This window comes from Pezoporus wallicus, unplaced genomic scaffold, assembly GCF_028554395.1.
Source record: "Pezoporus wallicus isolate ANWC-B61680 ecotype Strahan unplaced genomic scaffold, APGP_CSIRO_Pwel_v1 scaffold_2584, whole genome shotgun sequence".
Taxonomy (NCBI): Eukaryota; Metazoa; Chordata; class Aves; order Psittaciformes; family Psittacidae; genus Pezoporus; species Pezoporus wallicus.
Genome location: NW_026642851.1, coordinates 5162098 through 5185768, shown reverse-complemented (window position 1 = coordinate 5185768; position 23671 = coordinate 5162098). Strand labels below are relative to the sequence as shown.

Below are 23671 nucleotides of genomic sequence, written 5' to 3'. Positions count from 1 at the left end.
TTCATATATGCAGCTACCACAGGGTACAGTATTATAGTTCTTGATAAAATATAAGCAATATCTATACTACAATAACATTATAATTTTACTTAAACCTCTATCAGTATTCTAAACTAAAATTTCTCGCCTATTCAAAATACCATTTTCCCCTGTTCCTTATTTCCATTCAAAACTTGCTCCAGTTCTGACAAGCTGACACATCATAAAATCATTAAAGTGTTTTCTGATTCTAACAAGCATTATTGCTCTACTCCCAAATATCATCCATATCAAGGGCAAAATAACCTGTTCCCATACATTTCCTACTGAAAATTGAATGTATTAGACTTACACCTTGCAAATCCAAATTTCACCTTTATTCTCATTTATTTCTTATTCATTTTTACACATAAACTTTGTATAAAAGTGACATACCATATTAAACAGCAACACTATCAATGAAATTTAAGAAGTGCTAAGTGTGGCCAAACTCACACAGTAGTATTGGTAAACAGAGACCTTCCTTCCCAATAAACAGCAGAAAGAACCAATACAAAGTATTTAACTAATCAGCAAGCCTCAGGGGTCTTCCCCAATGCTTTCTCCCCTTCCCTGCATGGAACGTGAAATCACAACATGATGTCTTGCCTACTTTCTAGACAGAATGGGAGATGAAGGCTGTAGGTCAGTGTTCCAGCACCATCAGAGATAACTGAAGGAATGAAGTCATCTCTGTTCATATTCCAATTTCTTCACCTTTTGCACACTACACTTCCCCCTTTCTGATGCAATCTTGAGTCACTACCGCCTCCCAGTTTACATTCTGCTTGCACACAATGACACATAACCCAGTGTGAGGGTCACAACACTAAATGTAATTCCTTCATTTATTTTTATAGTCAGCAGCAAATAATAAATGATTAACAGCTCACACTGATGGAATAAAGTGTTTGGAGCATCCCTGTTCTCCACGTCACCATTCACTAAGATAGCAGTTAATACTATAGAGCAGAACTGAATGGATCTGTTTTAAACTACTTCTGATGATTAGCTATGGGACTTGGGGGCATGCAAACAAAGCCTTTTATCTAACCACTAGAGGAAATGATCTGGTAGTGATTCCATGTCATGGGCCATTTGCAGAATTTGCAGAAGGCATTGTATCATTTTCCATGGTGTCTGGGGACAGATGTATTTCTAGGATATCCCATGTCCTAAAGAAAATAGGTGATTTATTCAGTGATCGTGCATGGTTGTCAACCGGTTCATGAAGAGGTACACTGAGTTGGCAGTTATAAGCAGGTGTGACCAGAACAAGGCCAAGTCATATAACAAAAACTGATTCCATGGTATAGTGCACATGAAGGAGGAGAACATATCTTTGTTATTGATGGAACACTTTGGCAACACATTATCAAAGAAAGAGGCCTATTACTGTATATGACAGGAACAGGAAGAATTTCTCACACACCAACTGGATAGTCCAAACCTAATGTGTATGTAGAATCATGTTTACAAGAACAAAAATTATTCGAAATGTGGTACTTTATCTTGTCACAAATATATCTGTGACAAATATTCTTTTGGAATACTGGTGCAGGAGGTCACTTCACAGGGTAGAATTACTACCTACTTTCCTGATTTATCTCCACCTGTATTCATATTTCAAGTAGACTGAACTATTTAAGAGTGGTAGGTCTCTCAGGAAAAGTATATGTACATGCTTCTGTAAGGCCTAAAAATGAAGATAAATCTATAGCATTATGAGTGCATGGATCATCTTTTCATATACTGGGAGTTAGATTGGGTCATCACATTTGATTTGTTACAGTGTTCACCTTGTCACAGTTAAATCTGGCACCTGCACTGGCAATTTCCCCTTGGTTCACAAGGGGGAAAAGACAGGCAGGCAATAAAGTGCTTACACTAAGATTTCATAGTAAGATGTTCCCCATAAACATTTTAACCCCAAGTATGGGTAGAAGTTATTTTATGTGCCACCACTACGGTAGTGATCAAAACATCCTTTGTGCTAGCACAGTATTAATAGTGATGACTATTCTGATAATGGTGAACCGAGTAAACTGATCTCTCATTCAGGATCACATGAGTGCAGATAAGGACTTGATTGTCATGCCATATCAGGTGACTCATACATTAGTGTTAAACCATGAGAGGAACCGGAGAAAAGCAATAAGGACATTGTTCACCTATGAAAGTTCCCTTTCTTCTTCACATATATTTATGCGAATATATGGAAAGAGTAATGAACAACAGAAAACAGAAATATGTGTGTGTATCTATCTATATCTTCTATATCAGCAAATTATGGGTAGAAATAACACTAAACATTACCAAAACCTCCATTGTGCATGAACTTTGACCTAGATTATAATAAAAAGTCAGACTTTTGTCTCCCTTTTGATCTGGGTGTATAATCACAGAATTGTTAGAGTTGGAAGCGACCTCCAGAGATCACCTAGTCCAACCTCCCTGCAAGGCAGGGTTACCAAGATTAGGTTACATAGGAACAAACCCAGGTGGGTTTTGAAAGTCTCCAGAAAGGGAGACTTCACAACCTCCGTAAGCTTACCTATGATGATGTTATGGAGACAGCCTTGCAGAAGTCAAGGTAAATGTCCTGGGTTCAGCAGTAGCAGTCATTTTTCTCAGTCTTAGTAGCTGGTACAGTGCTGTGGTTTTGACTTCCAGCCTGGGAACACTGCTGATAAGAACGATGTTTTTAGTTGTTGCTAAGTAATGTTAACTCTGACCAAGAACTTTCTGAGTCTCATGGTCTTCCAGGGAGGAGGGGAAGCTGGGAGGAATCAGAGACAGGACACATGACCCAGACTAGCTAAAGAGGTATTCCATACCGCACCATGTCATGCCCAGTATACAAACTGGGGGCAGTTACCCAGAAGGGCTAGATCGCTGCTGAGGTCGGGCTGGGTATCATTTGGCAGGTGGTGAGCGGCTGTATTCTCTTCCCTTATCATTATTATTATTGGTGGTAGCAGCAGTGGTTTGTGTTATACCTGAGTTACTGGACTGTTCTTATCTCAACCCGTGGGAGTTACATTCTTTTGATTCTCCTCCCCATCCCTCTGGGAGTGGGGGGAGGAAGCTGGGGCGGGAATGAACGAGCAGCTGTGTGATTCTGGGCTTAAACCACGACAGTAGATAACATCCACTACCCTCCCCTCGTCAACCCATCCTGCTATGTCATAGAAGGCTATCAGATTAGTCAAGCAAGATCTACCCTTGGTGAATCCATTCTGACTACTCCTGATGACCTTCTCTTCTACATACTAGTTTAATGCTGTTTCTGAACACTCAGCCCTTTTTCTTCAGTAGTAGTTACTTGGTAGATATGTACAATGAATATGTCAACATTTCTCTATCCAGAATAAAAGAGGGATATATGGGAAACTCAGTCCACAACTATACTGAAAATTCATGTTAATGTGAGAACAAAATAGGCTTTTACTGACCCAGTTACACAGTTTCAACCAAAACCATGGTAAAACTAGAACTCACAGCACTGGCTACTCCTGCTTGCTTGTGCTGCTCCTAAAACTTGGGATATTATAACACTGTCAACTGACCTGACTGCATAGGAAGCAAGAGTAATTGCTTAAACTGAGGCCACTGAATTCAGAAACTTGTAAAATGGGGCTTCCAGGCCTTAAAGATTTACTTTTTTGAACTAGTAAAGAATGCACAGCCTCTAAAAACATTGCCTCAGAGTGGAGTATGATCATCATCTACAGGAAGAATCTCCTGGAAGAAATTCAGCAGGTAGATGTCTCAGAACAGTTATCCCAGGGCTGAAAGGAGATTTGGCTAGCAAGGTTATTCATCTAAAACACTATGATAGTATAAAAAATCATATGAATCCTGGAAAAATTGTTGGGATTGGCATCTGGGGAAGTATCTGAGTTCATAGAACCACAGTGCCTTTCAAGTAGCAGTGATACAAGGCTTAAGTGAGCAAGAATAATTCTAGGACTTTGAATCAAGCAGAAATACAATGGGAGAAGCTGCCAATTCAGCCTCAACAAATAGGCAATGTAATGAAGGTAAGAAGGAAAGCACAGAAACCTCACTCTGATGGATCTGATAAAAGGTCTGCACATACTATAATTTTCAGAAATATGGTCATAAATGACCCACAGTCTCCATTTAAAAATAGAGATCAAAAGGAACAGAAAAGGGAAAACAGTCCTTGGTGTGAGTTTAGCTCTGTATAAAAAAAGATGGTAACAATAACTGCAAAGGACCCTTGGAGAACATTATAAAAACTTCCTTTAGCAAACACCAGTGGGACTGCAGGAAAGCTTTTTTTTTTTTTTTTACATGTTAAAATTTGAGAAAAAGAGGCAAAGATATGAGAAAATGGAATAGAATCTAGGAGAAATGAAACCCACTGAACATAACAGCTCCCTCTCAGTGAAGCCCTCAAGTGTTATCTCTTTCTTTAAATAACGACCCACTAATAAGACTAGGGATACTCTGGTGTCTACCTGTCCCTGGCCTAGTCAAAAAGTTACAATATAAACAATGCAAATGGCCATTAACTGTAAATTGATACTGTAGCATCAATACACACTCTTCAACGAATTTGTTCCAGCTGGAACTCAAGAAAGTAGAAAAATGGTAAAACTTGTATTATATGCATGAAAGGATGTTCAAGCACCTATATTAAGATCTCTGCCTGCATTTAAATAGCTGCCAAGTTCAAGAGTTCCTTCTGAGTATAGGAATGGGAGGATATCTCCTATAAACAGCAGGGAATTATTGGCACAGCTTTGCTGAAACAAAATGTATTAGCTGCAGATTTTGCTACGGATGTTTGAGGAATTGGTGCTGGCCAGCGGGAGGTTAGGGTGGAGTGATTCCTGCAAGTCACTGATGTTTTGTTATTAAGAATCCGGAGGAAATAAAAACAGTGGATATTTGGGTAACAGAATTTCCTCAAGTTTTTGTGTCTGTAAGTCAAAATGTGGAAAAATAGAAGTCGTGTATGAATTGAAGGTCTGGATCCTCCTTCCCAAAACACAGTATTCAATGCATGCAAGAAGCAGAAGGATTCCAATCCACCATCAACAAGCTTGCTGGAAAGCAAGGTTCTAGTACAGAGACCTATAATTTTAACTTCCCATTTTGTCAAAAGTTAAAAGCAAAGAAAAAAGCCTAAAAGTGTATTTTTAACACATAAATAAGGTAGCTACCTCTCAGGTTGTTTGTGGTAGAAACATGCCTGAAATCCTTGTGGCACTAAGCAGAATATCTCAGTGATTTTTTGTTATTGATTTAGCCAACACTTGCTTGGCACTAGCAGAGCAAAGCTGGTAAAAACAAGCTTTTACCTATGAGGGAAAGCAATATTGTTTTATCCATGTACCTCGCTACTTTTAGATCAAATGTATCAAACGTGGATGAAATTACCATCAAAACGTATTATGTCACATCATACAAGGATGATGTGCTGGTACAGCAGGAAAATGAATTGAAAGTCTGGGAATATACCTCAGAAGTAACCAGCATTACTTAAAACACGGGCTTTAAAGCTAATCATGACAAAACTCGGTTGATACAACCTGAAGTGAAATATTCAGAAGTAGTTTTAGGTCAGGAAGGGCAGGAATAGTTTAAAGTCAGGAAGGGAGGGTGACGCTGAAATCACCAAAGGGTAGAACTGACTATGAGGGTCCTTGCTCCCACAATATACAATAATAATTGTATTAGATTCACTTTTGCAATTGCTTACATAGCTGTAAGAATATCCTTACTTTTACAGAAATCGGTAAACCACTAATAAAATTAGTGAAGAAATATCACAAACAAGAAAGGAAAGAACAGAAAGAAGCAAAAATGCACTAGTTCAAACCCTGGCCATCAGATGCCCAGATTCTTGTAAGCTGTTTCATGTTCATCTGGCCACTACGAACCTAGACTTTGGGACTGTGCTATTTCAAGAACCCAGAAATAAGATGCAAGTTACAGCCTTTGCACTGAGAGTCTTAAGGTCAGTGGGAAAGAACTCTATTTCATATTGAAAACCTGGTTTGTCATTGGCATAGTCAATGCACTTTGGGAATACATCCCTAGAAGCTCCTTTGCAGTAGTACATATTATACGTACTCCACTAAAGTACATAATCAGTGGAAAAGCACAAACTGGATACATATCAAATCCTAGGTTAGCTGGAGGCACATTGGCATTTTATAAACTAAAAGGTTTCTGTAGAAGGTGACAAGATTTTATCACCAGCTCTATATGGCTTTTAACCACGGGAATGTAACATAAGTGCCCTTTACCTGTTTATCTGTCTCTCACCAGATAAAAGCTCCGTTGCTGACTTTGTGCCACAGGTTATTCAGCGTGGTTCAGATGACTTCAGTTTTTATCAAAAGGATGGAAAATCCTCGATTAAGATATGCTGCAACTCCCATGAAAAACAAAAAGAACTGCTTGTTTTCACTCTGCACAAAGAGCAGAGCTACATGCTCTTCCAACAATGTTAAAAGAGGAACCTGAAGGAAATGATCTGGATTTGTACATAGTTTCAGACCGGATATATCAAGCTTTAACTAATTGGTTACCAACAAGGAATAAAGACAATCTACAAACACAGAATGGAAATTTGGTAGCCTCTCAATCATGGAAAGGAAATCCTGAACATAGTTTAAAAAAAGCAGAAAGGAAAAAAATATGCAGGTCATGTAAAAGCATACCAAGAGGAAAAATACAGAAGGAGCAGCATTGGAATAGTCAAACAGATGCCTTTGGCAAGGAGACTGTGGAGATCCCAGGAGAATTAACGTTTGAAAGAAACACCCATTTTGAAAACAAAACAAAGAAAATCGAACAAAGCAAGGTATCAAAGACCTAGCCACTTTACAACACTAGGAAATTGAGGGGTGATTACTAGATGAGGAAATTGAGGGGTGATTACTATAGATGCTAGTAGACAGGTGAAGCACAAAAAGCATAGTGTGGCCAGATAAAAAGCACTTCTAGAAGTAGAGCACCATATAATCTTCAAGTATTTTTGTTTCCACAGGTGTATGAACAAGATCATGTACAGGTTGCTTGAATACAAAAGGTAGTGTTAGAAGACAGCTTGTTGGCCAAAGGTGAAAACAGATGGGTAGGTAATTGCTTAACTTGTCCTGTGGCAAATACCCCTACTAAGAGAAAAATAACACTAAAACATTAGAGAATTCATAAACCACAGGCTAGGATAGAAATGGACTACACTAGACCATGTGTAGTCCCACTTACCATGCAAAGTAGGATTAAATATTTGCTAATGATACAGGGTTAACCAATGTACAAGGGGGTTGTACAAGGTGGTTAGAGGAATTTGCTTGCTTAAAAAAAAGTATTGTCTGTACCTATCATGCCTACTAAGCAGAACAAAGGCACTAACTATTGATAAGGAAAAGCAGACACCTGGTTCTACTGACGAAGAAAAGCAGATGCCTGATTCTACTGATAAGCAGCTATTGATAAGGAAAAGTAGATGCCTGAAGGGGGAGAAGCAGATGGTTTATGGCTGGGACACCGACCAAACCCTAAGGCTATACGTGAAGACTAAAATGTGAGAAGTTCAAGAAGAGGAAGACTCATTTACTTCATCTTGAGACCCTTGCCCATGACCAGAGGGGGCACTGCACAGGCGCAAAGGACCTTCTAGCTCATTATAATGCAAAATGGGGATAGGACATGAATATGTATAGGCGTATTGTGCAACCTTATGAATATATATAACTTTAGAAAATAAATGTAGAGGGAAACAACACTGAGGCACACATGACTTTGAGGAATTATCCCCGTGCGTCTCAGCGCTGAATAAAAAGCATACCTACTTTACAACTTTAACGAGTTGTGGAGTCAATCCACGTATCACTAATACTAGATGCATTGACAAAATGTGTTGAGGTAGTTCCAGTACAGAAAGCTACAGCCAAGTCTCCCAGAGCGCAGACACTGAATATTGTATTTTCCAGATGAGAATTAAACCGATAAATTGACTTGGAGCAAGGAATATATTTTCCAGGGCAAATCATCAAGGGATTATCTGAAGGCCAGGGAAACAAATTGAGGTAAATTGAATGAACCAATGAGACTATAAAAATAGCACTAGGCAAAATGGTGATAAACAACTCAGAAGATTGGTATATCACATCATCTTGTCATTTTAATGACCTGAGAAACACAACAGCTTCTCACAAGTTCATGCGATTTACAGCTATGCCTGGGAATAAAAAAAAAAAGACTGCCTAATCTTTTAACTGAAGAATAGATACAGACCCTATCTAAACACTGGAAAGAGATTAATGTTGTTATAGAAAGTCAGATGGGAAGGAATGCTCAATGCATGGATAAACAAACAAGAACAAACCTCTACTCTGCAGAATGGCAAGGAGGATGGAAAGTAATGTTCCACATTTTCCACACAGTTTACAGTCTAAACTGTAAATGGGATGGACTAACTCCAATTATAAATAAAGCAGGACCTTACGCGTATCAAGTAAAACTCCAGAACAGAAAAATGCCTAAGTAGCTCCAGTTTTAATTTTGATTATGGGAAGGCAAATAAGTTAACAAAAAGCAAGAATGTTATGTTACAGGTTTTGCTATTAAAAAATAACAGTGAGTAAGGTGCATGGGAAATCTCACCAGCAGAAAGGCTATTAAAAGAAGCAGCATATATTAACTGTTAGGCTTTGTGAGATTGCAGTTTGAATGTTTTTATTTTTGCTAATAACTGTATATTAATAATTACATTAGATTCCAAATCATGAATCTTTTTTTGGATTACAAGGGAATAGCGAGCATTCTGCTTCTTGTTGGTAATAGACCCTACCTGTAGTGTTAATGGAACACTCTTTTGTACCAAAGATCATGAAAACATTGGATACATGTCTCCACTACTTTAATTATGGGAGACAATTGTGAAAGCTAAACCACAGCATCTATGTTCCATGATGCCAGAATTAATCTTACAATTTTAGTGCATCTCTGTTTATAAGGGAATGTCTTATGCGGGCTTGAAGCAGTAATTTAACTTGGATACTTTATTTCTACTTACTTGGCTAAAAATCAAAATAAACTACAACATTTGTGATGGAAGCTGAACAATCACACCAACTGAAATACATATGGAAAATACCAGAGATGGTTAAACCAAGTGTGAAAACCAGAAGTGAAGCAGAAACTGAAACAAACGAACAACAACAAGAAGTCAAACATTTAGTTCATGGTTTTCTTGTTGCAGTTGTTTAATTTTTTTGAGAGATAACTCACAATTTTGGGAATACAAATTAAAATTTTGGGAATACAAATTAATTGAGTGCATATTACACTGAACAAAGCATTTACTTTGACTTTTCCAAGGAAGAACAGATATACCCCTTTTATTAAAGGGACATTTGTAACATTGAGCTAGAAATGGATTCCATATTACTGAGTACAACAGACCAAGAGGGTTTAAGGATCCATTATAGAAGGAGCAGAAGTTACAACTGGGATTTTGCACACCATTGATGTAGAAACTTTGATTCTAAGTTATCAAAATTGGGGCATATTATATGCAATATTCAAACCTCAAGAAGTAAATATATATATCTATAAATTCATCTTTCAATGTTATTTACCTGAGATTTAATAATGTCATATGTGGATAGAAGTAGCAAAAATTTTAGTACTGGAAAAAAAGAAAAAGTACTGGAAAAGTACTGGAACTAGAAAGTTGTATTAACACTGATAAACTACTAATAGCAGAGTGGATTCTGTGAGCAATAATCACCAAAACACAGTCAGTTCATAGGATGGCCAAAGTTTCAACCACTGAAATGGGACAGAGTTGTGATTTTAAGAGAAATTAAGTCCAAGGTAGCATGCAGGAGGCATAGGGATGACTGTAAAACGGTACCTACATAATCTGCATTGCTATTACTTGAAGAGATCTACCAGTCACTGCACAGAAGCTAAGGCTCATTACTGATGGTTTGCTAACTAGCAATACTGATGGTATTAACAAACTTTGAAAGACACAGTAAGAAATTGGGTTAACAGCCACTGGGGCCTGTTCCACAGGAATGCAGTCTGAAAAAGCCACCACTGTGGAAACAGAATATTATTCCTACAATAGCAGAAACTACTTGTATATGGAGCCAATTAGCAGTTAACAATTCTAGAATCTATGACACCAGATATGGACACATGTTATTGTTTCTCTGCATCTATTTCAGTAGGAATTGACAGAAAGTTGCACTTTCCCTAGAGAAACAAATGTGCAGCATTTCTCATGTATCTAATCTGGGGTAAGTGTTCACAATGTTTATCCGTATCACCAGAATTATAATACCCAGAACACCACCAGCCTGGGGCTAATTTGGAATATGTGTAATAAAAACATTAAGGACTCACAGAAAATAGAGGAAGTAGCTAAAGACAAATTAATGAATGGAAAGCAGTGAAAGGACATACTTCTTTAAAGGATCAACAGCCACTAAGATCAGGAACAGATGCAGAAACCCTGATTCTAACATGGCATTTTCAGAGGACAGTCAAGTACCGGTACAAGAATCATGTGCTATTTTGACCATAAATCCTTACCTGTGTATTAATTAGTTGCCTTTTTGTTGCAGCTTGCAGTATGTCTGATAGTGTGTGACAGAAGATCCTGGGTCTATCTGGAGCTTTACAGCTGCAAAAGATCTACATGGATTTTCCAAGAAAACCAGGAGATAAGACTGGAACAGAGTGAAATACTGCCTTCTTGTTCTGAGGCAGTACGTAGCCTTGAGCCAGCAGAGCTCAAGGTTCAAAATCAAGGCATAGAGAACTGAGTTTCCATCCCATCATTGATATGCATATGCATATTCAGTTGTAAAAAGGGATACACTGTTCCTGGATGTACAAAAAGATTTTAATTGCATAGCTGTGAAGAAAAAGGATCTTAACTAATTCTTTTATCATCAATTACAGGCAAAGAAAGTTGGGACTGTTCAGCCTGCAGAAGGCCAAGTGGAGATCTCATAGCAGCCTTCCAGTGTCTGAAGGGGGCCTACAAGGATGCCAGGGTGAGACACTCTTCATCAGGGACAAGGGGCCATGGGTTTAAACTTCAACAGAGGAAGTTCAGGTTAGATATAAGAAAAAAGTTCTTTTCTTTGAGGGTGCTGAGGCACTGGAACAGGTTGCCCAAAGAAGTGGTAAATGCTCCATCCCTGGCAGTATTCAAGGCCAGGTTGGACAGAGGTTTGGGTGACATGGGCTAGGGCGAGGTGTCCCTGCCCATGGCAGGGGTTTGGAGCTAGATGATCTTAAGGTCCTTTCCAACCCAAACCGTTCTATGATTCTATGATTACCTGATCAAATGAGGCCACCAAGTGGCAATGTAAATATTTAAAGTCACAAAGGAAAAGTGTAATACCTTTTAATAGAAATATAGAACCACTGAGGTTGGAAAAGACCTCTAAGATCATCAAGTCCAACCATTACCCCAGGACTGCCAAGTCCACCATTAAGCCATGTCACAGAGGGCATCTACATGTTAATAACGTAACAGCTTTAGAATATATAAAGAGAATAATCAAGAGAAATGAACACAGATTAAATTTTGTGCCCTGGCATAAAACAGCAATCTCACTCATGGCTCTGAAGAATAACTTGCAAAAGCTGTTCTTCCAGTGTTGAAGCCACAATGCCTTCAAATATTGCTCTCCTACTCATTTTAGGCAAACAAACTGACTTGCAACAATTTTTAAAACTCCTAGATTGAAATTCACAACCTTCTTGTCCTAAATCACGAACATACTTCATATTTCAGTGTCTATTTTTTCTTGGCCAATTCTACTATGACGACATCATTTTGTAGAATTCAGGTCTTGATCTTATGCTCCTTCTGTTGTGACTGTCACACAAGTATGCTCTAAAAAGGCATACAGCACTCTGCCTAACTTGATTCCTTTCACTTCTTACACAGAATTAAGTATCAGCAGGATGCCAAAAAAGAAGGTGAGTGATATTCCACCTTCTAACTCGTCCCGTCCCCCGTCCCCCCCCCCAAAAAAAAATCCTTTATTTTAAATAATGCTGTACAGGATTTTTTTAAGACATAAGGATAAGCAATAATGTCAAAATGCAAGATTCACAAATAATCTGACAAATCTACCATTTCTGAGAATTCATACAGAAAAGGGTGATTTGCAGAAGTGCAACTAGAGCCCCAAATGGTACCCTACCAGCCTTCAGTACTAAGATATTGGTAAGTCAAATACAGACAGTAGAGGTCGCTGCCAAAAAAAAAAAAAAAAGGCACAACAAGCAAAGAAAGCCAAAACCTGTTCAAAACAGCAAGCATATATGCCTCCTGCATATACACATAGCTAAGCAAACGACTGAAACCCATGAGCAGTGTGGAGCAAACTCCACATTATTTATATATTCAAAACTATTCTAAAATGCAACAGTAAAATATATCACATCTCACACTAAATGTGTCATAACCAGTTTGTGTTTTGCTCCTAAGTGAGGAAGTCTTACACGATATCTTGATATCAAGTTCATTTCCTTCTACTGCAAATCACAGCACAGTGTCAACTTGTTGTTGGTTAACCCTGGCCAGCAACTAAGCCCCACACAGCCACTCACTCACTTCTGCCCAGTACAATGGGATAGTGAACTGAAAATACAAAAGTGAGGAAAATTGTGGTTGAGTTAGTGACAGTTCTGTAAGTGAAGCAAAGCAGTGCATGCAAGCAAAGCAGAATAATGAATATATTCATTACTTCACATTGACAGGCAGGTATTTAGCCGCTTCCAGGAAAGCAGGGCTTCATCATTCCTTAACAGTTACTTGGGAAGACAAACGCCATAACCTCAAATATCCCCACTTCCTCCTTCTCTCCCTGAGCTTGTACCACTAAGCATGTCATACAGCATGGAATATCCCTTTGGTCAGTTTGGGTCAGTGTCCTAGCTGTGTCTGCTCCCAGATTGTTGTGCACTCCCACCAGCTGGCTGGTCAGCATGAGAAACAGGGAAAGCCTTGATACTGTATAAACAATGTTCAGCAACAATTGAAATATTGGTGTGTTACCAGCACTGTTTTGGTACGAAATCCTGAACACAGCACCATATTGGCTGCTATGAAGAAAATAAACTCCATCCCTGCTAGACTCAGTACAGAAGTTGTATAGTAAGTTTGTTCAAGTGAAAGCTTGTAAATATTTAAATAGTTCAGAAGTTTCAAAGTTGCAAACTTTGTTGAGACACTAACTCCCTACAAATGAAATAAAAATTCTGACTTTTAGATTTTCCAACCTGCTCATGCCTTCAGAAAATAATTCAAGCTAATGAATTCTGTCAAATTTGAAAGAAGAGCACGTCACAGCTTTTTAAATTAAGAATATCTATAATGGAGTTTTGCCACTTCAGTTATGCAAACAATCTATTTAAAAGTCATCTTACTGACTGAAAGCCAGTAAATCTGGAGAAACATTTCTGAGTCTTTTGTTCTTTGAGATATAGTGAATTTCATACAGGTATTTAACCAATTAATACTCCTCATTGCTTCCTACCAGTCATAGCTGCTGTATTTATTCATATAGTCACGATTAAAATCCCTACTTCAATAATACTGTTTTGAATACTGAATATTTGAAGTAAGTAATATATTCCAGCTTGACATGTTCAAAATCAAACAGGAGTAAGTTCCCAGTAAGTTTGAGTTTGGTTGTTTGGTTTTGGTTTTTTTTAATACTTTTTTAGAATCACTCATTACACATGCTCTTGCTTTACAAAGACTGACTTCTAAGTGAAGCTATATGGAATTATATCATAGAATAATTTGGGGGACCTTAAAAATCATACAGTTCCAACCCCCTGCCATTGGCAGGGATACCTTTCACTAGACCAGGTTGCTCAAAGCCCCATCCAACCTGGCCTTGAACACTCCCACGGATGCAGCATCCACAACTTCTCTAGGCAACCTGTGCCAGTGCCTCAGCACACTCACAGTAAAGAATTTTTTCATAATATCAAATCTAAATCTACTCTCTTTCAGGTTAAAGCCATTCCCACTGGGATCAGATGGAAACTAGGAGAGCTGGAACCAGGTGATCTTGAAGGTCCCTTCGAACCCAAACCATTCGCTGATTCTATGATGATTTTTCTACCTGCTCAAAGCAGGGCCAACTTTGAAGTTAGAAAAAGGCATTTTGATTCTTCATCCAGTTAATTTTTGAGTATCTCCAGGACAAACATTGTACAGCTGCTCTGAGCAACCCATTTCAGTGTCTGAACATCTTTGTTATCAAGTATTTTCTTAATATCTACCCCTTGCTGCAGCTGATGACAGCTGCCCCTTAACTATTTCTTATGCCCTCCTCAGAAGAGCCTGACTGATCCCTCTATCCTCCTATCATGTAGTTGAAGACAGTAAATTTTTTCCTTTAGCCTATTTCCTTACAGAGACATAAAAAATGCAAGAGCTACTACTGTAAATTTCCTGATAAACTTACTGAGCTTTCTTAAGTCTAATGATATTCAATTATTTTTTTTTTTAAGTCTTCTGCATATTTTTACAGTTCCTGTTTTGATAAGAGAGTAGCAGGAGATAGATAAATTATGTTTGAAAGAAAGCAATGATCTTTGAGAAGATTCCTCTACTTGAGGACTAAAAACTACCAATATTGAAACCGAAAGTGTGGTCCAACGCATAAGTGTTATTTTATCTTAAATCACTTTCAAGTATAAAAAGAAAAAAATTAAAGTTCCTGAAAATAAAGAAGAGAGGAACAGAGAAGATATTTTTGCTTTTGATATATGTAAAAGAGTTCTCCTGTTGTTTTGTTTGTTTGTTTTTTGTAAAGTATTGGTAATTATCCAGTACATTTACCAAGTTCAACAACAGACCTTGCAGTTGACATCTCTCATCTGCAGTAGAGATTAAGTCTACTTCAGCCTCATCTTGAACTTCATTGAAAGATGACTCAAGATGCACAGATCTCTTAAAAGGAGCTACAGAGACAAAGATTCTGAGAAGCAGAAAACAACCCAAGAGTAGGCTTAATTTCTGAGAGTCAACAAGTAACACATTGAATATTTTCCTTTGATTGTCTGAAAGAAAAAAGAACAACAGCTTGTTCCAATATTGTTCTAGTGGAGCCATTTCACCCCCCAAAAGTTATTTGTCTTGCTTTCAGAGTAGAAAGAGAAAGCATACTCTCCTTCAGGCTTACCTGCTCCTCTACTTCTTTTATGCTGTTTCTGGCAAGGGGAGGAAGAAAGGCAGGAAACAGAACGATGAACTACCTCATAGTTAATTTGAATTACAATGCATTTGGGGAAAAAAAAAAATCCACCCAAGCAATGATAAAACTTTAGCTTAGCGAAGACAGAAAAGTTTACTTGCCATTTGATATAAACTTCAATGAAGATCAAGACTAGTTCAAACTTTTTCAGCTACATGCTGGGGTGAAAATGCAGCATATCAAGGAATATATGACAATCTTGGAAGGTTTGGAAAGTGGTAACAACACTTGAAACAATTTATCAAATATCTTCTGATTAAAAGAAAAAAAAAGGCATTATAAGCTACTACATATAAAAACATGGTCAATTACATGGAAATTTACTTTTTAACATTCTTCCATTAAAACAATTCCTCTTCAGATAACAATTTCAGTCAATAACTGTACACAGTTCTGTGACAGGATCTCTATGAAATAGCATCATATCTAAAAGTGACATTTTCCAAGGAAACCACAGTCCAGTGGGGATTTGCATGTCTGTAAGCAGAATTTTTTATTTCACTAACAGGAATGGATAGTTTAGACTTTAACAGACACATTTAGGAACACCATGTGTAACTCAGTAGAATAAAGATTTGCACTACAATTTATGTCACTATTCATCCTTGTTGCACACAAATAAGTTATTGTCTTAAGCAGAAAGGTAACTTCCTCTCATAAAGGAAAACAAATTAGTCCATACAGCTTTACATCTCCCCGACTTTCCAGCCAAATCCACTCTTTCACATCCTACAAAACACAATTAATTTACTACTAGTTTGTGCTAGTATCATCCCATCTTACAGTGACCTAACTTCAATTAGAAGACCTTAAGGTCCTTTCCAACTCTAACTTTTCTATGATTCTATGATTTCATTCCGTGTGTCTCTTCTACAACTTGACACTAAGGTAAAGCTCTACACCCAGAGCTCTTCTAAGCATGCTCAGATATACCTTTCTTTAGAGCAGGGACAGACACCTGTACCTCGGCTGCAGAGTACATTATCATTTAATTCACATATTTCCACAAGTATGGCCTCTAAAGGAAGGTAAAATGCCATAAAGCTGTAGTGTTTTATGGTTCACAGCAGTGTCAACTCGAGGTCACCACAGCCTACACCCAGAGAAGTTCTCTCGTCCTGGATGGCAAGTGGCTGAGAGGGAATTACAACTAAAAGGAGTCTACCATTTCTCAAACGCTTACAGGGCTACAGGACTCACTCGGGGTCCTGAACCCCTCAGGCAAGTACCGAGCGAGGGGACCTTCACTAAGATGAATGAGAGGAAAGGGACGTTAAGCAGAAGGGAGGCTCAGGAAGTCTCCCACAAACGCACACCACACCCCGCCACCCGCCCGCCACCTCAAACGCCGGTGCCTTTCTCCCCGCCCACCCGCCTCCATGAAGGGGCGCGTGCCCCGTTCAAGCCGGGGCCGCTGGTGCGCGGCGCCGCGCCCTTCCAGCGCGCCGATTGGCTGGTGGCGCCGGCGCTCTGCGGCGCTGTGATCCCGAGGAGCCGTGGCTGCCCGGCTGCCGGGAGCAGGGCGGGGGGGACCCCGGCGCCTCCTCGCCCGACCTGCCGCCTGCCTCGGGGCGCTCCTCCCGCGCGGGCCGGGCGGCGGGAGGAGGAGGAGCGGCGGGGAAAACACGGGGGCCTTCTCCTCCTCCTCCGCGTGTGGCGGCGGGTTCAGCATCTTCGAGACTGAGAGGCCGGGAACAAAGGCTCGGCGCCAGCCCCGGCAGCTCCACCTGCCCCCAGCGGAGATGGCGTCCCTCGGCTTAGGGGGACTTAATGTCTCCGCCCGTAGGAAGAGCGTCCCGGCTCGCAACGCCGCGGTGGAAAGGAGGAACTTGATCACGGTCTGCAGGTGAGCTGGCCCGGCCCTGTCCTGCCCTGCCCCGTCCTGCCCTGCCCCACCCGAGGGGACCGTTCTTAGCCCTCCCACCGCCCTGACCGCTGGTAGGGGATTGTTCCGCCCTTGCTACCGGCGGCCGCCCCGGGGCGGGAGCTCGGGCGCAGCCCGCCCTGCTGGGATGTCGGCCTGAGGGGTACGCAGCAGCGGGATGGGGCATCCACATCTATCCTGCTCCTCATCTTGCCGCCTCCATCCTGACTCAGCTCCCTTGGGAGCCTTGGCGTGTCTGCTGGCCGAGGGGCCGGGGCACACCTGGCAGCGCCGTAGGCACACCGGCCAGTTAAATGGTCTTTTGGGGGAGAGGGGGGAGAGGTTTGTTTTCGGCACCTTGATTGTGTTCCTGGGCCAAAGGTGGGTGCTGGAGCAGTGTTGAACTGGAAGAAGCTCTTTACTGTGAGGGCAGCCGAGGCACTGGAACGGGCTTCCCGAGGAAGTTATCAATGCCCCATCCCTGGCAGTGTTCAGTGCCAGGATGGATGGGGCTTTGAGCAACCTGGTCTAGTAGAAGATGTCCCTGGCCATGTCAGGGAGCTGGAACTAAATGATTTTTAAGGTCCCTTGCAGCTCAAACCATTCTGTGATTCTGTGAACTGAGGTTTTCATCTTCACGCAAATAGCTTGGTGTTGCGTCGATGTCTCTTAAACTGACGCGCTATGGCCGCTTTTAAAATACAGACTTTATATGTATTGGACGTGAAGTGAAACCTAAAGCAGTTTTTCCAAGCCGTTGTTGAGTGGCTAACGGTGTGTTCTTGTTAACGCGCTGGTGTCGCAGGAGCAGTCCTGAGGAGGCTGCTGCCTTCAGGGGATATTTTTATCTCCATAATCTAGATCAGGAAATCTGCAGTACGGGCTAGATCTAGTGTATGCAAATATTTTTTTGTAGCATTTTAGTGCTGAGCTTACACAAGCTTGATAACGCTTCCCGTGCAAGCGTTTCCACTGCTGTCATTGTTGAATTCATGCAGCGTTTCCAAGTGTGCAGTACTGACCCATTACATCATGGCAAACTTTTAAATACGTGGATATGCTGGGAGCAGGGACCCCGTCAGTTCACTTGTTTCAATTCCTAAATTTTTAAGTTATCAAACTAATTGGAATATTATCTGGAGAAGGTCTTAAAGAGACTCATATGAGCTATAATATTTTAATTCTCAGAAGTTTTAATTATGTACTACTTAATGCTGCAGTAGTATTTAAAAACAGTTTAGGACTTCAAAATCTTCCCTTTTTAAATTTTTTTTTCTCTTTTATTGTATGTTATTAATGGGTTTTCAGAGGGTAACTGTATCATCTGGCTACTGAAAGGAATTTGCTTCGATGTTCCTGCAAGTCCTAGCATCTGGGTTTCAGAGTAGCATCAGTACTATACTGCCTTTTTCCCAGGCTATTCATGCTGACCTCTACTCTTGCTTGTGAAAAAGATATACAACAAAAACATAGAAAAAGAAGGTTTTTACCAAACTTGCCAAAGCAGATCAAATGAAGTTTTCAGTTTCATTATTCCTACAGAGATACAGACGTAGCCAGTCTGCAGGCTTGGGAAAACAGTGGTTTTATCAAGTAATGACATGAGTATAAAGGTTATAAACAGTTCTTTTTAAAGGTGTATATCGTATTCTATGGAGCTTGCTGTTTTTCTCTGCCTCCCCCTTTGAGAGAAACTCTTCTGTACTCTGTGCTGTTACAATTTATTTTTCAGTTTATTTCATGTCCTTGTCCTGCACTTGAAATGATGTTGTAAGACGTTTAAAGAGGCTTAGAAATCTGAGGAAATTTAGTCAAATACATATGAAACAAAGAGCTATTGAAGAAATTACTTGAAATTTGTGTATTTTAATTATTTTCAGTGAAAATGTAATTTTGCTGTATCTTTACAAAACATGAAGTTTCTAGTTTGTAAATGCACCTTAAAATTTGGAAAGGATGATGAGGAAAAAAGATTTGTGTTATTATGATATGCATACATTTATATACTTTTGTATTCTTCAGCCATTGTAAGAGTAAATGTTTTAAATATTTCTGTGCTTTACCATAGTTATTAACATGTTCTGTTATTATTTAAAAGTGTTATTTGTTAGGAATAGCCAAATCAGTGTCAAAGCCAGTAAGATAATAGTCCTTTCCAATCAAAATCCTGTGAGAATGTGAAATACTTCTGGTAAAAATAGCTTCAATTAATTAATTCAATTATATTTGGATTTATATGGCTTGCTATGCAGTGAAGGTGAGAGAGCACAAGAAGGATACTCCTCTGAATTGCCATCTGTTAACAGTCTGTGATAATTTAATGAAGTATTTTTGTTAAAGCTTCAATTTAGCAGATTTTTACTTAATAGTTAAAATGGACTTTGGGTTTTTAGTCTTTTCTTATACTGATGACATCTAACTCCTTGTGTGGAGTGGGTAGTTTCTTACATTTACAGCTTTAATGAAAAAACCTTTTCCTTCCAAAGTGTTGAGTAGCACTGTAGTAATGGAAAGTAATGTCGTTAATTAAGTTTCATAAACCAAATGTATATGAAAATACATGTGTTTGTGTAACTGCACAGCCATGATTTAAATTGAAACAATTTTTAGTATTTGAATAAGTAATACATGATCTAAGCTCTGTCTCTCTCCATACCCTTTTCCCTGAAGTTTGATGCCTTCCATTTTTAGTAAGTGCTCTTGGGTGTTGAGGCTGTTCTAGGTTCACCTTGGTCTAATCTAGTCTTCTCTAAGATTTGTACATCCATGTAGAGGCAGAATCACCAAAAAAAAGTAGAGACAAGCCTTGGAAGTGAGGGTCATAGCTTAAACACAGGTTGTTAACACAGAATTAAACAATTGTCAGGAGATGTACTTTTAAAATGGTGATTTTGCTAATATGCAGAAGAGGAACACTGATATTGACCTTTAGCTAAACTGTCTCTTTTCGTGTCCAAGCCATGTCCTCTAGCATAAGGGATATTAGTTTATAATCTTGAGGTTTATTCTATATGAATAGTTTACAGTCTTTAAAATGGCATTTTAATGACATTTCCTAATTGAAAGCTAAATACATGCAGCAGAATCCTTCCCTTCATTTGAAAACTAAAGAGGAGCAGAATCTGACAATGAAAAATAAGAAATTCATGTACCAGTCAATTTTTCTGCCCATTTGCTATCTGATTAGAGACTTGTTACTGTTTTGGAAATAAGCCTGTAGACCTGCGATGTATCCACAGAAGGTTTGGTTTGGGTCTGGAGTTACTAAAGAAATCTGGGAGGTCTTCTTGTGCATCTTGCAAAACAGTGAAGAAACCATCCCAAAAAGATTCCTATAGATCTTTCTTATTTGAGCACGTTTCCCTCTTACATAACTTGGAAGGTCTCTTTAAGGTGGGAGGATGCTACTGTTTCTACATCTTTTTTTTTTTGGCTCAAGCAAGACTGAATTAGTGACAGAGAATGTAGAATCTAATCTTATCTATGCAAGAATCTGAAAACAACTGAATTCACAAGGGTAATTTAGAAACATTGATATTGGAATTTGTCCAATGACAGGTACCGTATGAAAAAAAAAAAACCAACCCTAACCAACTCTTTTAGTGACACAATGGGAAATGATTGGATAAAAGACATTTTTTTAAAGGAGTCTTATAGTAACGGGTATTGGAGCTACATCACTCCTCTGGTCCCAGTCTACCAAAAAGTTCATCTTAGAAAATGTCGTTAGTTTTCAAGCCATTTTACATTCCTGTGCCCTTTTGTTACAATTTGTGTTAACCTCTGAAGAGTAAGTAGGCTGTCGCTCTGGAGTGCGGTGATGCTGTGTCAGCAGCCCAGTAGAGAGAAAGTGAAGTTGGGAGCAACAAAGGGAAAGAAGAAAGCTGCTCTAACTCTACCTGCATGGACATATTTTCTTCATATCTCTTGTGTGCTTTAGACCTGACCTTTTGTTTCTTGACTTTCAGTCCCCAAGTGGTTCCACATAGGAACCAGGAGCATAGGCTTTCTTTTCTGGGAGGCCATACACTGGAAACAACATGTGAGGCATCTGCCATGATTGAGTGAAATTGCTCACTTGATGCTTACAGGGTAACCTTTTTTTGAAGGCATCAATAACTTCTACATACCTTAAATCCTTTTTCCAGTCTGTGTGGTAAGCATGGTGAAGTGTGAATATCTAACATGCAAAATGTGCTTCTGACTTAAATTTAAGCTTAAGATAGGAAGAAGGAAGTAAAAAAAAAAAAACACAGCAATAAATCCACAAAAGTATTTGCATAAGATACTTTTTGTATCTTCCCAAAATATTTCTGGCCAATCATATTTTGCCTAGTAGCACTGTTATTTCCCTGGTCTGTGGAAGTAAGGTGTACATATTTGCCCTCTCTGTCTAGAAGTTCTAAAAGCCAGTTTCAGCCAAGCTTGACATAGGTTTTTGATGACAGTGTAGAGTGATGGAAATGAATATTCTGTGGGGTGCATGGTGGCAGTAATGTGAACACTTAGAAAGACCACCATTAATGATGCCTTGGGTAACATGGTTTAGTGTGAGGTGTCCCTGCCCATGGCAGGGGGGTTGAAACTAGATGATCTTAAGGTCCTTTCCCGCCCTAACTATTCTATGATTCTATGAGCTGTTAGACTATCTTTTCTAATCAGACCCTAGGTATTTAAAAATTGTTGTATCCTTAAAACTAGATATACTCCATTTGAATTGTGGGATGCTTTAAAATAAAAAAAAAAATATTGCTTATCTTGATTTTTAGAAGTGTATGCGTGAGTTGCTCTTGAGTGTTTTTTCTTTAATGTATCTCCATATATGTGAATATGTATCCCATACAATATTAATTGGTGAACTTTTAAGTAGGACACTGAATAGAGGAAAAATAGGCATAGCTGCATATTATGCAGCACTTTGTTTTGCAGTTTATGGATGATAGTGTCATGATCATGTCTCTAGTTTCAACATTATGTTATTATATATAGCCCAGTACATTATACTGCTAACTCACCTCTCTCTTGTGTAGGTATCTGTGAGTGAGTGGTATGCTGTACCTTCTCTTTTACAGACCAGCACAGTGTGGAAGAAGTCTTCTTGCCACAGTTAATACTTAGTCATGGCATTGCTATATTAATTTATTTTTCAAAATTATAGATAATTTCACAGCTCTGGTATGGCTTTGAAGAAAAAAGTATTACTGCCATTAGGGTAGTCAGTAGCAATGGTACTGACTAGGTAGAAATTTACTGGTGGGCATCCATGTCTCTCACTCAAAATTGGTTAAAAACGTGGAGGAGTTAAAAACTGAGTCATAACTTGGCACTGCAGAAGAAGCTTCCTCCCCCACCCTTCTCACTCTTGATTCCTGTCCTGCCAAAACCACTATAACAATAGAAGCCTGCAGGGAAGGTAGGATGGAGAGTCGTTTATTCAGAAGTTTACTTAGTATGACATAATTGAGTTGAAACTCTTGAAATATATGTCAATTCAGTTTGAGCATAATTTCATTTAGTAAATGAGCATCAGGAGGCTGTGCTGACTCCACTCAGGATGCAGTGCAGTTACTTTTATAGTACAGAGTGTTTGAAAATAGTACTGCTGGTTTAAGGAGTCTCATTCCTGCCCGTGCCTATATAGTATGCTGCTTCTGCAGATGTGCTGTAGAATTGCTTTGAGATGCTGTGAAGCATTATTATGAATGTCTCCATGTTTAAGAGTCATTTTATCCCTCTTTTCAAGTACTGGAAATCTAGATCAGTTCATAGTGAGCCCCATAAAAAGTAGAACTGGCACAACTGAGGGAGCAGTGTGCTCAGGTATGGGATCTGAGAGGCTGAGTGGGAACTTCCTAAGTTGCTACTGTTGAAGTTTGGGTGTTGTGAAAACTGCCACTTCAGGCTCTAGTATGGCTCCATTAATACATACAGGGATTGTAGCAAGAACCGCAATAAATGCCTCAAAGTAAGTGTTACTTACAAAGTTGAGGACATGTGGAACTTGCCTCGAACCTAAAAACTGAAGAACAAGGAACTGAAGAAAGGAAAAATGGATTATGATTAAAATGGCAAAGGCAAGAGAAAAATCAATTTTTGTCTTATTCTTGAAGTTTAAACTAGCTGCTCCTGAATAAAAATGAACTTGTGTAAGTGCAGGTGTAACTAAACACAACTAGCTGGCTAGTTGACTAGTTACACCTTGTCTGCTTTTTACTGTGGCTTGATTCAGCCTTTCCAATTTCAAATGTTAGATCATTTGATAACTTTTCTGGCATAATAATGAAGTAATATGGTGCTGAATGGGGATTACCCCCATTCACAGGGAAATCAGCCTGAGTTAATGCACAGAGTTAACGGTGCATAAAAATTAATTAGTTTATAAAATGTTTGGATTATTCTTGCTAGGCTCAAATTACAGTGTTTTCATAATAAGATGAAGTTTATATTTCTGATTCCTGGACATGGAATTTGGGAATAAAAGGAGTGTTGACAA

At 39.2% G+C, this 23671-nt stretch overlaps 1 protein-coding gene across 2 annotated transcripts in view; it reads left to right on the top strand.

Annotated features, from left to right (window-relative positions):
* The first annotated feature begins 16744 nt into the window (after window positions 1-16744).
* RUNDC3B (RUN domain containing 3B) overlaps window positions 16745-23671 on the top strand; it is a 52455-nt gene continuing 45528 nt past the window's right edge. Inside the window, exons 1-2 of one of the 2 annotated variants that reach the window (XM_057432613.1) lie at window positions 17023-17160; window positions 21147-21329. Coding sequence is in view for 1 of the 2 variants with exons in the window: in XM_057432612.1 (XP_057288595.1) it covers window positions 17057-17160 (104 nt within the window). In the remaining variant the exon portion in view is untranslated. Of the gene's footprint in view, window positions 17161-21146; window positions 21330-23671 lie in introns of both variants that reach the window. The other variant, XM_057432612.1, reaches the window with a different exon arrangement.